This window comes from Grammomys surdaster, unplaced genomic scaffold, assembly GCF_004785775.1.
Source record: "Grammomys surdaster isolate TR1022 unplaced genomic scaffold, NIH_TR_1.0 129, whole genome shotgun sequence".
Taxonomy (NCBI): Eukaryota; Metazoa; Chordata; class Mammalia; order Rodentia; family Muridae; genus Grammomys; species Grammomys surdaster.
In genome coordinates, this window is record NW_021604587.1 from 17104370 (window position 1) to 17118169 (window position 13800).

At 44.7% G+C, this 13800-nt stretch overlaps 1 protein-coding gene across 1 annotated transcript in view; it reads right to left on the reverse strand.

The window, feature by feature from the left end:
• Nucleotides 1-4876: 4876 nt before the first annotated feature.
• Atrn (attractin) overlaps nt 4877-13800 on the reverse strand; it is a 115005-nt gene continuing 106081 nt past the window's right edge. Inside the window, exons 28-29 of the mRNA XM_028754192.1 lie at nt 11974-12088; nt 4877-9444 (exon numbers count right to left, since the gene is read on the reverse strand). Of these exons, the coding sequence (XP_028610025.1) occupies nt 9320-9444; nt 11974-12088 (240 nt within the window). The 3' untranslated portion in view covers nt 4877-9319. The remainder of the gene's footprint in view (nt 9445-11973; nt 12089-13800) is intronic.

The following is a 13800-nucleotide window of genomic DNA, read 5'->3' on the forward strand; positions in this document are numbered from 1 at the left end:
TCTCTCTCTCTCTCTCTCTCTCTCTCTCTCTCTCTCTCTCTCTCTCTGGTTTAAGGCATGCGCCACCACTGCCTAGAATGCTGCAGGGTCTCAAGCTAGGCTCCCAAGGCCGTTTCCTGATGGTAGTAAGTTACCTTGAATATCTCTTTTAGACCTACACTCATTGGTCCAGTGACAGTGCTGACCACATCACCTGCACACCCTTGGAAGCCTAGGCCTTAGAAATAGCATTGCCTTTAAAGATGTCTTGTTCACAGTTTTGTTGCAAATGACCATATTTCCCACAAAGCACCAGGCATTTTGTGATCTGAGACCTTTAGTGGCTTGGTCACAGTATCTTTGCAAATGACTGTATTTGCCACAATTGAAGCACAGAGCATTTTGACATCAGAGCTACAGCTTGATCAATGATATTAGCATGGTACACATTAGAGCCAATATTGGTCTTATCCCTAATCCACTCATCCATAGGCACTACTCGTGCCTTTAAAGGTCTAATGACTTTTTTATATTTGGTATTTGCATTGTCATCCAGCTGATGGTGATCTTGTAACCCTGAGCCACCCTTCCTCCCACTCTGTCAGAATGCTGGTTTGAGATGGGCTATGCTTTGTCTTGAGATGGGCTATTTCATCAGATTGTCCTTTTTTTTTCAGCTTTTTTTTTTTCTGACCCAATGGCCCCTCCAGTGCAGTCTCCTTGGGAAACCCTGTTTTCTTCGTACTCAGTCACTGGGACTGAGCCTTTTGTTCTCTTTTTCCATGCTCCTTGCCTCCCAAGAGCTTCCATCTCCACCCACAGACCGCCAACTCTGCAAGCCTTCAGAAGAGAGAGTAGAGTGACCCTTTTGTTTTCCCATTTCAGATATTTTTTTGCTTGTTTGTTTCTCAGGCCACTAAAAATTTTACAGCTGCTCAGCCATTATTCCAACCTACTTAAAAAAACAATATATAAAAAAGAAAAACAAACCCAAGCAAAACAACAATAAAAACCTAGAAAATCTCCTCTGGGAACAAAGCAATGACTATCCCAGCAACAACAGCCACAACCCATTCCTTCATCCCCTGCTGCTTACTCTGTGGCATTTTTGAGTCCCAAGTTGGGTGCCACTTGTAGCCAGTCTTTGCTACATTGTGGGTTTTCCCCCCTCTCCTTTATCCCCCAGTTTTACTCCCTATCACTAGATAGGACAGAAAGAAAGATAGAGGGGGAGAGAGATAGAGAGATCTCTGAATCTAATTTGTTCTTGTTTCTTCTTCAAGCAAGACTACTAACAAACCACAACCAAACCCCCAAGAATGACCAACAATCCCAGTTCTGCCTAGCCAGGCTCTAGCATTTATATACCATCTGAAAAGTTTCCAAAATTCCAAATGTCACACAATCACAGAAACTACCTGTAGCTGGCAAAACCATACCTCTGCTAGAACATGAGGCAAATCATAGCTGCTGCAGTCAGTCCAAAGCAGTCCTATATATATACCCTACGCCTGGGATTAAAATGAAAATACATTCTTATAATATTTCTATGTTTTTTTTTAAAGAAGCCAAAATTCCAGGATTGTCACTACATGAACTGCTACTCCTGGCTTAGAACTCAACCTGTGATGACTTGCTCAAGGAAACACAGGGTCTAGACCTGTAATCCCAATACTTGGGAGGTAAGAACAGGAGGATCAGAATTTAAGACCATTCATGGCTATTAAGCAAATTTGAGACCAGCCTGGACTACATGATGTTCTTTCAGGGCTGGAGAGATAGCTCAGTGGTTAAGAGCCCTGGCTGGATCTTCCAGAGGACCCAGGTTCAGTTTCTAGCACCCAAGTCATAATGTCTGTAACTTCAGTTCCAGATGCTCACACTCCTTCCTGTGGCCTCTGTGGGTGCCACAAACATTTAGTTTATAGACATACATGCAGGCAAAACACCCATACACATAAAATAAAAGTTGATATTTTAAAAAGAATCAACCAAGTACAGTTATCTCCAGCTTTTCTCCCTCTAGCTAAAGACTTGCTGCTTTCCAAGTTATTAACCAAACAACGTTCCACCTTCTGACAGAACCAGTCAGAACCATCTCAGTCAGTTTGCCTTGATACAGAGGCTGTAGTGACTCCTCTGAGCCAAGCAACTACCATCTTGGGGCATTCAGCTGTGCCCTCTTGCAAAACATTATCCCAGTTGAGCTTGTTGGCAGCTTACACTCCAGCACAGATGGGTGGAGCAGGGCCTGAGATTCTCACCTGAGTATCTCTACCACCTGTTGTATGCAACTCTGCCTTAACTGCATGCTGCCTGGTGGGGGAGCAGTCCGTCTGTCTATCTATGCATGCCAGGGAAAACTGGAATGGGAGCTCCATCTGTGTGGGTAAGGGGAAGCCCTCATCCCTGCTGGGTAAGGCTTTTTCAGGGTGTGGATTGTTAGGGGTAGGAGCACCCACACTTCTATAAATAACCCCTCATCTATGTTTTGCATGGAAGTTCAATAAACTCACTGGTTTTCTAGTGAACTTTGGTGGAATTGTGCCTTGGTTCCTTGTTGGGACCCTTGAAGGGACAGGTATTGCTTACAATTCTCTCTGGGAAGGAATTTTGGCAACAGAAACCTCAGAATAGCTCTTCTTGATCAGGTAGTTTTCATGTAAGTGGTGGCTCAGGGACCCATGTTCCATCCAACTCTTTAACCTGTGAACTCCAGGGAAGGCCCAAAGTGAAAACATTTTCTGTGCAAAAGTTTGGTATTAACACTTTTCCAGCATTTCATCACCCATGGCCCAGTGTGGACCCAACCTAATTTGAAGAGCCTGGGTAATGTGGAATAACAGTTCAACCACAAGAACTGGGTGAGCACACAGCACTGTCTCTGCTAGGTTTTGTATTTTTGAGACAAGATTCTTACCATGTAGACCAGGATAGCCTTGAGCGTGCAGCAGTCCTCTGCCTCAGCCTAGCATCATGTAACAGGGATAAAGCCTGGAGGAAGTCTAGCCACTACACCTTGAGGTGGCTGTAATCAAGCTGAGAATGAGGCAAGGTGTAAAGACTGAGGAATCATGGAGACAGGCACATGGAAAGGAATCTTCTTCTGGAGTCTGACTAAACCCTCACCAGCCAAAAAACCAGAATCCAGGTTTTTAATCCAATTAAAAATATTTGCTGTAGAAGCTGTCCACTGAGTTAATGTGTCTTTCATACATACTTTTATATTAAAGTAACAATGCAGGCTTCAGGTCTGAATGAATATGACTTTGGGTTCCTGGGTCCTGGGGATCTTATCAATGGCAGTTTCACCAGGTGCCTCTCAGAAACTGCCTGGTGATCTCACGTGTGCTTCTTAACAACCCTCTGAAATCAAACCTCACCAACATCCTGTATGAGTGCTGTAAAAGCAAAACTACCCAACCAACTAAACAACAATAACAGCCAAAACCAAACCAAACCAAACCACCCCAACAAGCTGCGACTCTCTTAAGAATGCTCTTCCTACAGCTTTGAGAAGTCTGCATGATGCTTTCCAGCAGTCTTATTTCTTTTAACCCCTCTGCTTAATTGGGGTCGAGGAAGTGAAGGTCTTGACTATGTAGCGCTGGCTGTCCTGGAGTTTGCTGTGTAGACCAGGCTGGCCTAGACTGCCACCGTGCCCAGCATCCTCTCCATACTTAAGTCTATTATTAAAATGTCTTCATCACGTCAGAGAGATGTTTGCTGATAAGTCTGACCCGAGTTTGAATTCCAAGTCTTACTATGTAAGAGAGAACAAGGTAAGTCTGACCTCCACTATGTGCTGTGGCATGTGCATTCACACTCCGTAAATAAGTAAATAGTTTTAAATATCCTCAATTGGTGAGATGGCTCATCAGGTAAAGGTCTTGAGTTTGTTCTTCAGGCCACTTCCATTAAGTTGCCATTTGCCCTCCACATGCATGCTGTGTCATCTATGTACCACACACATATGCATGCTGTGTCATCTATGTACCACACACATGCATGCTGTGTCATCTATGTACCACACACACATGCATGCTGTGTCATCTGTGTACTACACACATGCATGCTGTCATCTATGTACCACACACATGCATGCTGTGTCATCTGTGTACCACACACATATGCATGCTGTGTCATCTATGTACCACACACATATGCATGCTGTGTCATCTGTGTACCACACACATATGCATGCTGTGTCATCTGTGTACCACACACATGCATGCTGTGTCATCTGAGTACCACACACATGCATGCTGTGTCATCTATGTACCACACACATGCATGCTGTGTCATCTATGTACCACACACATGCATGCTGTGTCATCTGTGTACCACACACATGCATGCTGTGTCATCTGTGTACCACACACATGCATGGTGTGTCATCTATGTACCACATATATGCATGCTGTGTCATCTATGTACCCACATATGCATGCTGTGTCATCTGAGTACCACACACATGCATGCTGTGTCATCTGTGTACCACACACATGCATGCTGTGTCATCTGTGTACCACACACATGCATGCTGTGTCATCTGTGTACCACACACATGCATGGTGTGTCATCTGTGTACCACATATATGCATGCTGTGTCATCTATGTACCCACATATGCATGCTGTGTCATCTGTGTACCACACACATAGACACAAACGTTAAAAGAAGTTTTTAAGCACCTCACTAAACTTACTAAACTCTGCTTCTTAAACTGAAACTCTTTTCACTACGGAAGCCAAGTGTCCCTACTCTAGGGGACTCCTCATCTGCCAAGGGTGGGAAGGCACGGCTGTGCCTCTGTCTCCTCACTGCTAATATAAGGACTAAAATGTAAATATAAAATAAAACAGAATTAGCATTAAACATTCAAAACAAACCCCACATGTTTCCCAGATCCACTTTTATTTCAGAAGGAATTGTGTATTATAGTATTTACTTTTGTTTATATACAAGTGCTTCACATTTGCATTTAAAATGCAGATCCCCCTTAATTCTCTTGTTCCTGATTAAATTAGCTGTTATTTTACAATACAAAAAAATACCAAAAATTGCAGTCCTAAATGTATGTATAACACCAACAATCCCAGCAATTAAATAGTTTACAATACTTACTCCATATTTACACAAGTGCAACAGATGCTAAATTACACATATTAACAAACTAAGCTTGGATCAAAACAAAACAATGAACTGTAAATAACCAGAAAAGATTTCCAGAGGCAGAATTAGTTCAGCAGGCTTCACTAGTGTTTTGTGCACAGAGTCAAGTTCTGAGAGCAGCTTCTGTTATTGCCTTTAGGAGAGAAGGTGCCAGTTTCTCTCTGCACTCTGGAGGGCACCCCGAGGGCTCCCTGCAGACAGGGTGTGGAGCTCCAGAGGCTCTGCTCAGCTGGAGGCCATGCTGATGTCTCATTCCAAAGCTGTGCTGGGAGGTTGTGACCAGGGTCAACATTTCAGATTTCCTCAGGGAGGCAAGGCTCACCCTAGGAAGAACCTTCTGGCTTCTTGGTTCTGCTTCCCCTAGGATGATAGCTGTCTAAAGAGCTGGGTTTTCACCTCAGTCACTGGCCTAATGTTAGCTTAGCTTAGAAGTGTTTAGTAAATATTTGTTGAACAGATCAATTAAAGGACACCAAGGATCAAAGGTTTTCATAAAAACAGCACCATCCCCCAAGGAAGTGGACCACTTCCCCCATGCACACTCAGCTGCATTGAAAGAGGGCGGGCACTGGCGGGCTGCAGCGCCACCTACTGGAGGCGCTCTGCTCTTGTTCACCCAGTTCCCTAATGAGATCCCATCTTACACCTCAAGCCTTCCAGATAGTCTGGTATTTTCCTTTTGCTGACAGTCTTCTTCCAGGTTAGCTCAGGGGGCACACCAGGTTGCTTTCGAGCCACACCTCTTTGGACCTTTCAGAGCCCTCTCCAGACTGTGTAGGGAAGACCAGGAAGGGGACAGGAGGCTGAGGTGTGGGAAAATAGTGCTATTTATCAACAGATGAGCCCTCCCATCCCCTTTTAATATAAAAAGAACATGGTTCTCAGAAATGTCATTAAAATTTTAGACAAAGCCACAACAATGCAGCCTAGAGAGCCCCTTTGCAAAGTCTGACGTTCACAGGTGACAGTCTTTGAATTTAAAGGGTAACAAAACACCTCACCCCACAGAGGTGCCAGAAATCACAAGGAGCATTTGAAATGACAACAGTGATGAACACTCTTGCTCCCTGAGTTCTCTTGAGTACTGCCTTGTAAACAGGCACACTGCCTGGCTCTTCTTAGGTTCGTTTGTTCTGAGACAGGCTCTTGCTATGTAGCCCAGGCTACTCTTGAATTCTGTTTTTGTTTTGTTTTGTGTGTGTTGGGTGTTCTGCCCGTGTGTTTGCTGTGCACCATGTGCACCACCACAGGCACCCGAGGAGGCCAGAAGAGGGTGTCAGGTTATCTGCAATTATAGTCACAGAAGGTTGTCAGCGACCATGTGGGTGCTGGGAACTGAACCAGTGTCCTGTCCAAGAGCAGCCAGTGCTCTTAACCACTGAGCCGTCTCTCCAGTCCCATTTTTGATTTTTTTTCTTCCTGCCTCTGTCTTCTGAATGCGTGGATCACAGCTGTGTGTCACCATGCTCTCTTCCTAGGTATTCTAAGAGCTGAATCACTGTTCAGTTACCTAATGGGCACAAGGCTACAGAACACAGCAGGATGGTGTACAATGCCTTATCGACGGGTCAGGTAAGATGACTTTCCGGAGCTTGGACACCCAGTATATGGCACAGAAACAGATGAGATGAGACTCAGATGTTGATGTTTAATAAAAATACATTATGATACTTTCCGTTTATGTACACCCTGAATGTGTGAACATTCTGGACACTACAGTATAGTTATGTACAAGTGCAAGGTCAGCGTCTTCATGACTATTTTATATACATGTTCTCTTGTGACACACAGTCACTGGGTCACAAATCCATTCCGTCTTGGTAACTGGCTCTGAGCCGAGCTCTTCTTCCCTGCCATTCCCCTCTGCTTTAAGCCTGAAGGGAGCTGTTGGCTATAAAGGAGATGCAGGTGAAGCTGGCTGTTTCTCCATTACAGGAGCAGAAATAAATGCCATTTGCTTCTTTTGAAAGAATAAACAGTATCCCTAAGGGGGTGGGAACATAAGCAGGTAGGTGGGCGCCACGGTACGTATTATTTCAAGGTATGGGACTAACATAGAAGCAACTTCTTTGGCCAAAGAAATTTGGTCCTTTGAACAAACAAGAGGGGGAATTTCCTTACATAAGGACAAGCCCTAGTGCGACTTCTCTCCTTCTTTTGGCCAAGAGTCCCCTAGGTTGTTATGGAGATGAAAGGCTAGACCATGCAGATACTTCTGTGCTGGGTTTTGGTAGGGATGTGGGGAGCTCCTAACTGCATATGGGATGAGGTTGGGATCATTTCTAGAACTTTCTGCTCTTTAATAGTGATGCAGAGTCATATTTTGAGAGGTGTGTCTTACAGCAGTGTTTTGTGCATCAGTGATTTATGGTTCGGCTTGGAAATGTCACTCCAGAAGAGTCTTGGGAGGAAAGGGGTTAGTGCGGGGCTCAGAGAAAGCCTCCCTCTTGAGCACTGCATGTGAAGGTGAACAGCTACAGCGTTTGCTCTTCTGACTGTTAACCTCTCCAAATGCACACATCTGAGTGCTGTTGCCTAGAGGGCTATTCTAGTCAGGAGACAGCACAACTGCAGGATAGGAAGCAGGAGAGGACAGGTGTGAGGCTGCTGCATAATGCCAGAATACTGAGCACCATAAATGGGGAAATGAATGTCCAGGTGGGTCCTGGGCATAGAGCAGAGGACTGCTCACCCCTCTTAACATGGAAATCTTGTTTGGTCTTTCCCCTTCCACTCACCCTGTGTGCTTTTCATCCTCATTAGCACTCACCACCTCCTCACAGCCACCAGCTGGGTCTGGGAGGAGGCTGGACCAACTCCTACCCAGGGGAGATGGAACCAGGTCCCTTTCCATGTGCTGAGCAGATGCTGTCCCAACGACAGGCACCATCCCTCTTCTAGTGTGTACTCCAGCCTGGGGATGACCTACAGGTTCCCACAGGTGGGAGCAGCTATAGGAAGACAGAACCAGGTGTCCCAAGTGTCAGTGTTCTTCTCTGCTCAAGAGGCACATGAGCAAGTGCATTCTGTGGTGCCTCGGCAGAAGGAGCCCAGAGGGTTGACCAAACATCAGGCCTAAAGTGACACTAGGCTGGGGCTGGAGGGTCATTCAGTCCCTATTGCTAGTAGTCCTTATTAAATGTTTATTGGGATAAGAATTTTTCTTTCTTGGCTGCAAATTAGACTTTTAAAAAAGAACAAACTGCAATGGTAGTTACTTAAATTTTACAAGAATGTAGGAATGCAATCATGTAAAAACTTAGGCTTACTAACGTTCCAATTGCTAGATCTATTTAAAGTCTAGGCACTTAGTGTGTGTGTGTACGTGTGCATGTGTGTAAGACAGTGAGAGAAAGAAGGAAAGAATGGATTAAAAGTAATCAAGTTTCTATAGAGAATTATCAACTGCATTTGTTTACACTCTAACTCCATTGACCTTGACATTTAAAATAGCCCTCTTTGCTGGGCCCGGTGGTACACGCTTTTTATCCCAGCATTTGTGAGGCAGAGGCAGGTGGATCTTTGTGAGTTCAGTCCAGCCTGATCTACATAGTGAGTTCCAGGCCAGCTAAGACTACACAGTGAGACCCTGTCTCCAAAAAACAAAACAAAATAAAACAAAACAAAAAGCAAGGCCCCCATCAATTATACTTTGATATGACTTCCAAAGAGAATGACCATTATTAATTCTCAGCTAGAAAAAAAGCTACTTCCTGGAAGAGAGTAAAAGCACATCTTGTAACAAGACAGCAAGCTTCAGATGAGAACAATTCATCTGAGGAGTGTTGAGGGGACCATGCTGGAGAGCTGCTGACAGAGGTCACCACTTTTGCAGTTGAGACTCCCAAGAGGAGCTTCCACAAGGGACCTCAGCATCACTGTCAGCTCTCACAGGGTCCACACTGGTCTCCTCCACCCGTGAGTAGAGCAGGTCACTCCTGAACTTGCAATTCAATTATTTCCTACACAGAAGTAAAAGGTTAGATGCTGGACACAGAAGGGATGAACCATCAAAACAGCTTGTATGATCATGCATGTGAGTTGGAGGCTTCAAGGGTTTCCAGTCTTCTGCCCCACACCTGCTTCCTGCCTGCAGCCTCCCCTGTAGACAGCTTAGAGGACCACATGCCCCTCTGTGAGGATGAGTTCAAATGCATGCCCCAGTATCAAATGCAGGTTCCAGGCTGTGCAGGGGGCTGCTGCTTCCGGTTTCTTACAGCTCCTGACTTTTCCTTGTATACTATTGGCATCTGCTGAGAAATGTCCACCAGGGCACTGGCCACAGCGAGACCTTGGAAGAACCCACAAGAGGGGACACGTGTCATGAAGCAGCTTACTTTTTTACAAAGTAATTTCAGATTTTTTTTTTTTTTTTACATTTCCCTAGTGAAAGATAAAGGTATTCATGGGAGTCCTTCCCACCGGGGAAGGACACACCTAACTACTCATTTCTCTCTCCTCCACAGCAGATCACCAAAGCAGTGTGTGCTGCCTCAGGGTGGCAAGTGGGTGAGAGTGCAGCCATGCTCTCTCGGAGTGTGTGCCTTCTCTTCCCTGTTCCAGAAGGCAGCAATGAAAGTATCACTAATTCACAGTGAGATGTCATTCATCCTGTGTCACTGGCCTAGTATGAGCTACTAAAACTGCGAGTGTGCTTCCTCAAAAAGAGGAAGTACAGGAAGATTGGCATAGATAACCCCACTGTGGGCGGGTCTCAAGAAGGGAGCAGGGCCTCATGAGGATTTCTGGAGGGTAGAATCATTGGGTAAAGGGTGAGAAGGAAAAGCTGCTCCATCTCTATGTAAGTCCTGTTCCACTGCTATGCCCACCAGAGACCTTGCCCTTATGAAGCAGGAGATGCTGCCCAGCGTGCCTGGTCCCATAGTCACTGTCCACAGTAAGGCTAACTCAGAGACTTGATGCCTGGGGTTGCCAAGTAAGATGAAGATGATGGATTCTGACTCATCATACATAAATAAGGCTTCCCTTCAGGGCTGGACATGGAGAAAGGATACTTTCCTACTAAACTCAAGGTTATTTTGGCTGAGATAACAGAGACCCTCGGACCACTGCATCTGAGGACAGTTCTAAGCAGAACACTGCGTGAGGCATTCCTATGCACAGCTTCAGAATCAAGGCACATCCCAAACTGCATTAATTTCATACTGCCTTTGTGTTTAAGAACTTATCTTTTGCAACAGGGTCCTATGTATGACATAGTCCCAGCTAGTCTAGACCTCACTATGTAGCAATCTTCCTTCTCTGCCTCCAGCTTTAAAACAAGGTTTATATAAATTATGACTTAGATGTTTGATGAAAAAGCATAAGACATTGGTAAAATATGTAGTAAGTTGTAAGGATACTAATGATTGTTATAAAAGAATAAATGGTAGATCTATATTTGATCCTCAGCAACACCCAAAAAGAAAAAAAATCAAAACTATAAAAAAAGTATACAGTAGGGGCTGGAGAGATGGCTCAGCAGTTATGAGTACTGGCTGTTCTTCTGGAGGACCTGGGTTCAATTCTCAGCACCCACATGGTAGCTCAAAACTGTCTGTAACTCTAATTCCAGGGGATCTGATCCCCTCACAGAGATAAACATGATGGCAGATTATCAATGCACATAAAAAATAAAAGCAAGTAAGACATTTTAAAAAGTATATAGTAAAAATAATTTTTTTCCTATTCCTGCCCTGTACCACTGGCACCTGTTTCCTGTAGAGATGTTTTTTAGAAAAAAAGATATGCTGAAGAATAAATGTTTGTAATAAGGTGTATATCTAGGGACCGTGGGTAGGTTGGTTGGTAGAGGGTTTGCCTAGCATACATGAGGGTTTGAGCCTCTGTGCCTCATAGCCAGGAGTAGTGATGCATCTCAGCACTGAGGAGAAGGAGGCAGGATGATCAGAAGTTCAAAGTCATCCTAGCCTACAAATGTGGTTTGAAAACAATACAGGCTCCCCCTGTCTCCAAAGGGTATATCATTATTTTGATAAAATGAAAATTGGTCTGCATTAATCCAGTAGAATTATAATTTTCAAAATACTCTTTATGTTTTCATAGTACTTTTTTATGTCTCATATTTAAAACAAGCTGGGCATGAATGGTCACACCGTAATCTCAACACTCTGGAGGCTGAGGTAGGAAGATAACTATGAGTTTGAAGCCAGCCTGGGCTATGTAATGAGTTTTGTTGTTGCTGTTGTTGTTGGATTTTTGAGACAGGGTTTCTCTGTGTAGCTCTGGTTGTCCTGGAATTTACTCTGTAGACCAGGCTGGCCTCCAACTCAGAGATCTGCCTGCCTCTGGCTCCCCAGTGTTAGGACATAAGGTGTGCACCACCACTGCCTGCCCTATAATGAGCATTACACCAGCTGAGGCTGCATAGCAAGGCCTTAAGCAAGATGTGGGAACATGGCTAGAACTATGTACTTGGGCAACACAAGCTTTGAGGACATGGCTGGAAGCCAGAGGCATTGGAGATGATTAGGAGCTTATCAAGGAGGAAAAAGCCTAAATTTGAGATATGAACAAGGGGTTAAAAAAAAAAAAGCAGGCATCAATAGAGTCAAGGGGACCAGAAGCACAAATGGTTGAGGAAGCTGTGCACTGTGAGGAGCTCATGGACTTCCACCCCAGGACAGGAATGTCAGTGCTCAGAACACAGTTTGGGGACTATAGAATTCTCTCACCCAAGCTCTGTGGCAGAGGCAGCACCACTGTGCACTGCTCCCACACCCAGGTTCTATACCAGAAGAAGTGTCTAAGACTTAGTTCTTCACAGACCAAATTCTGTCATTGCCTCCTGTCTACTCACCTGACTGACCAGGAGGAGGGATTCCTCCCAGTCCTCGAGGGAGCCTCACGAATACAGAGAGGACTGCAGCTTTGTTTCCAAAGCAGGGCTCCAGGGCAATGGGCTTAGGAACAGTCTGGAGGAAGAAAACAGAAGCACCTTAACTTCACACACTCCAGAGTCAGATGCTTATAAGGTCAACAGAGGTTTCCAAAGCCTTTGCTCCAGAGCATGAGTGCCAGGGAAGGGCCCATGTCAGAGGCTCTCTTGGTGTCAGTGTTGGCAGTATTTGTCTGGTGCTTGTTAGATAGTTCTGCACACTTGGCATAAACAGACCCAGATATTATGGAGAGAGCCACCTGTTTGACATTCATTCATCTTCCAGTCACTAAGTCACAAGTCTGAGAGTTTAAGAGCTTGTGAAAAGTACACAGCTCACCAAATGGATTCTTCACACACTGAATGCTTCAGCTCTAGAGAGTATATTCATTTTCTCTTGCAGACTTTGTTTTTAAAAACGAATTTTATAGGCTAGAGAGATGGTTCAATGGTTAAGAATACTTGCTCATGTATAGGATAGTAGTTTAGTTCCCAGCACACATAGGGCAGCCTACAACCATCTGTAACTCTAATTCCAGGCAACCAGTGTTGCCTCTGGCCTCTGTGGGTACCAGGCATGCATGTGGTACACATACAAGCAGGTATAACACCCACATACATTAAAAATAAAATGAGAAGACGAAGCGAAGGAGGAGCCTGGAAAGAGCTAGCACACAGCATTCCTCCTGGGAGGAGCCAGCACACAGCATTCCTCCTGGGAGGAGCCAGCACACAGCATTCCTCCATGGTTTCTGCCTCAAGTTCCTGCCCTGACTCCCCCAGTGAGAGATTAGTACCTAGAAAGACAGCTTGAATAAATCCTACTTCTCACTATGTAGCCCAATAGGGCCTTGAATTTGTAACCATCCTGCTTTAGCCTCTTGGTGCTGTGAGCCACCAAGTCTGGCTCCCTCTCTCTTCCCCTTCCTCCCTCCTTCCCTCCCTCCCTCTCCTCACCCCTTGGTCTTTTCTTTTAAGCCTCTGGCAGTTACTATTTTATTTTGTCTCAGTGTATTTGATTATTCTAGATGTGTAAATGGAATGATACAGCATCTTTTACTTAACACAACTTAAGGTTTGTCTACGCTGTAGCATACATTAGACTTCTAAAACAAACATTTCTAGTAGCAACCCACTCCTTGCTTGTCTACCCATCCACTGACAGTCCTTGATTGCTTTTACTCTCTGTCGGTTAAGAATGTGCTGTTATAAACACTAGCATTAGAATAACCTCTGCAGTACACTTTTGTATTGTTTTAGTTTTCTTGAGACAAAATCTTATCCAGTAGCCCAGGCTAGTCTCGAATTTAGAGTGATTCTCCTGCATCTGTACTCCAAGTCCTGGGACTACAGACATGTGCTGCCAGTAGTGGCTACATTTTCTAGTGGCTACATCATTTTATAGTCTAACAAGGTACACAAAGATTCCAGCTTCTAAACGTGGTGACATATAGTGTGTGTGCATGCATGTGTATGTGTTTGCAAGTGCATGTGTGGGTATGCATGCAGATGTGCACATGGAAGTCTCCCTCAGTTGTTCTTCGCTTTACTTACTGAGATAGGGCCTCTTGCTGAACCTGAAACTCACCAATTCTGGCTAGCCTAGTCAGCCCGCTTACTCTGGGAATCCTGTTTTAGACTCCCTAAGTACTGTTACCACACCTGCCTGGCTTTTAATTGAGTACTGGGGCTCTGAACAAAGTGTGTGTGTGTGTGTGTGTGTGTGTGTGTGTGTGTGTGTGTGTGTGT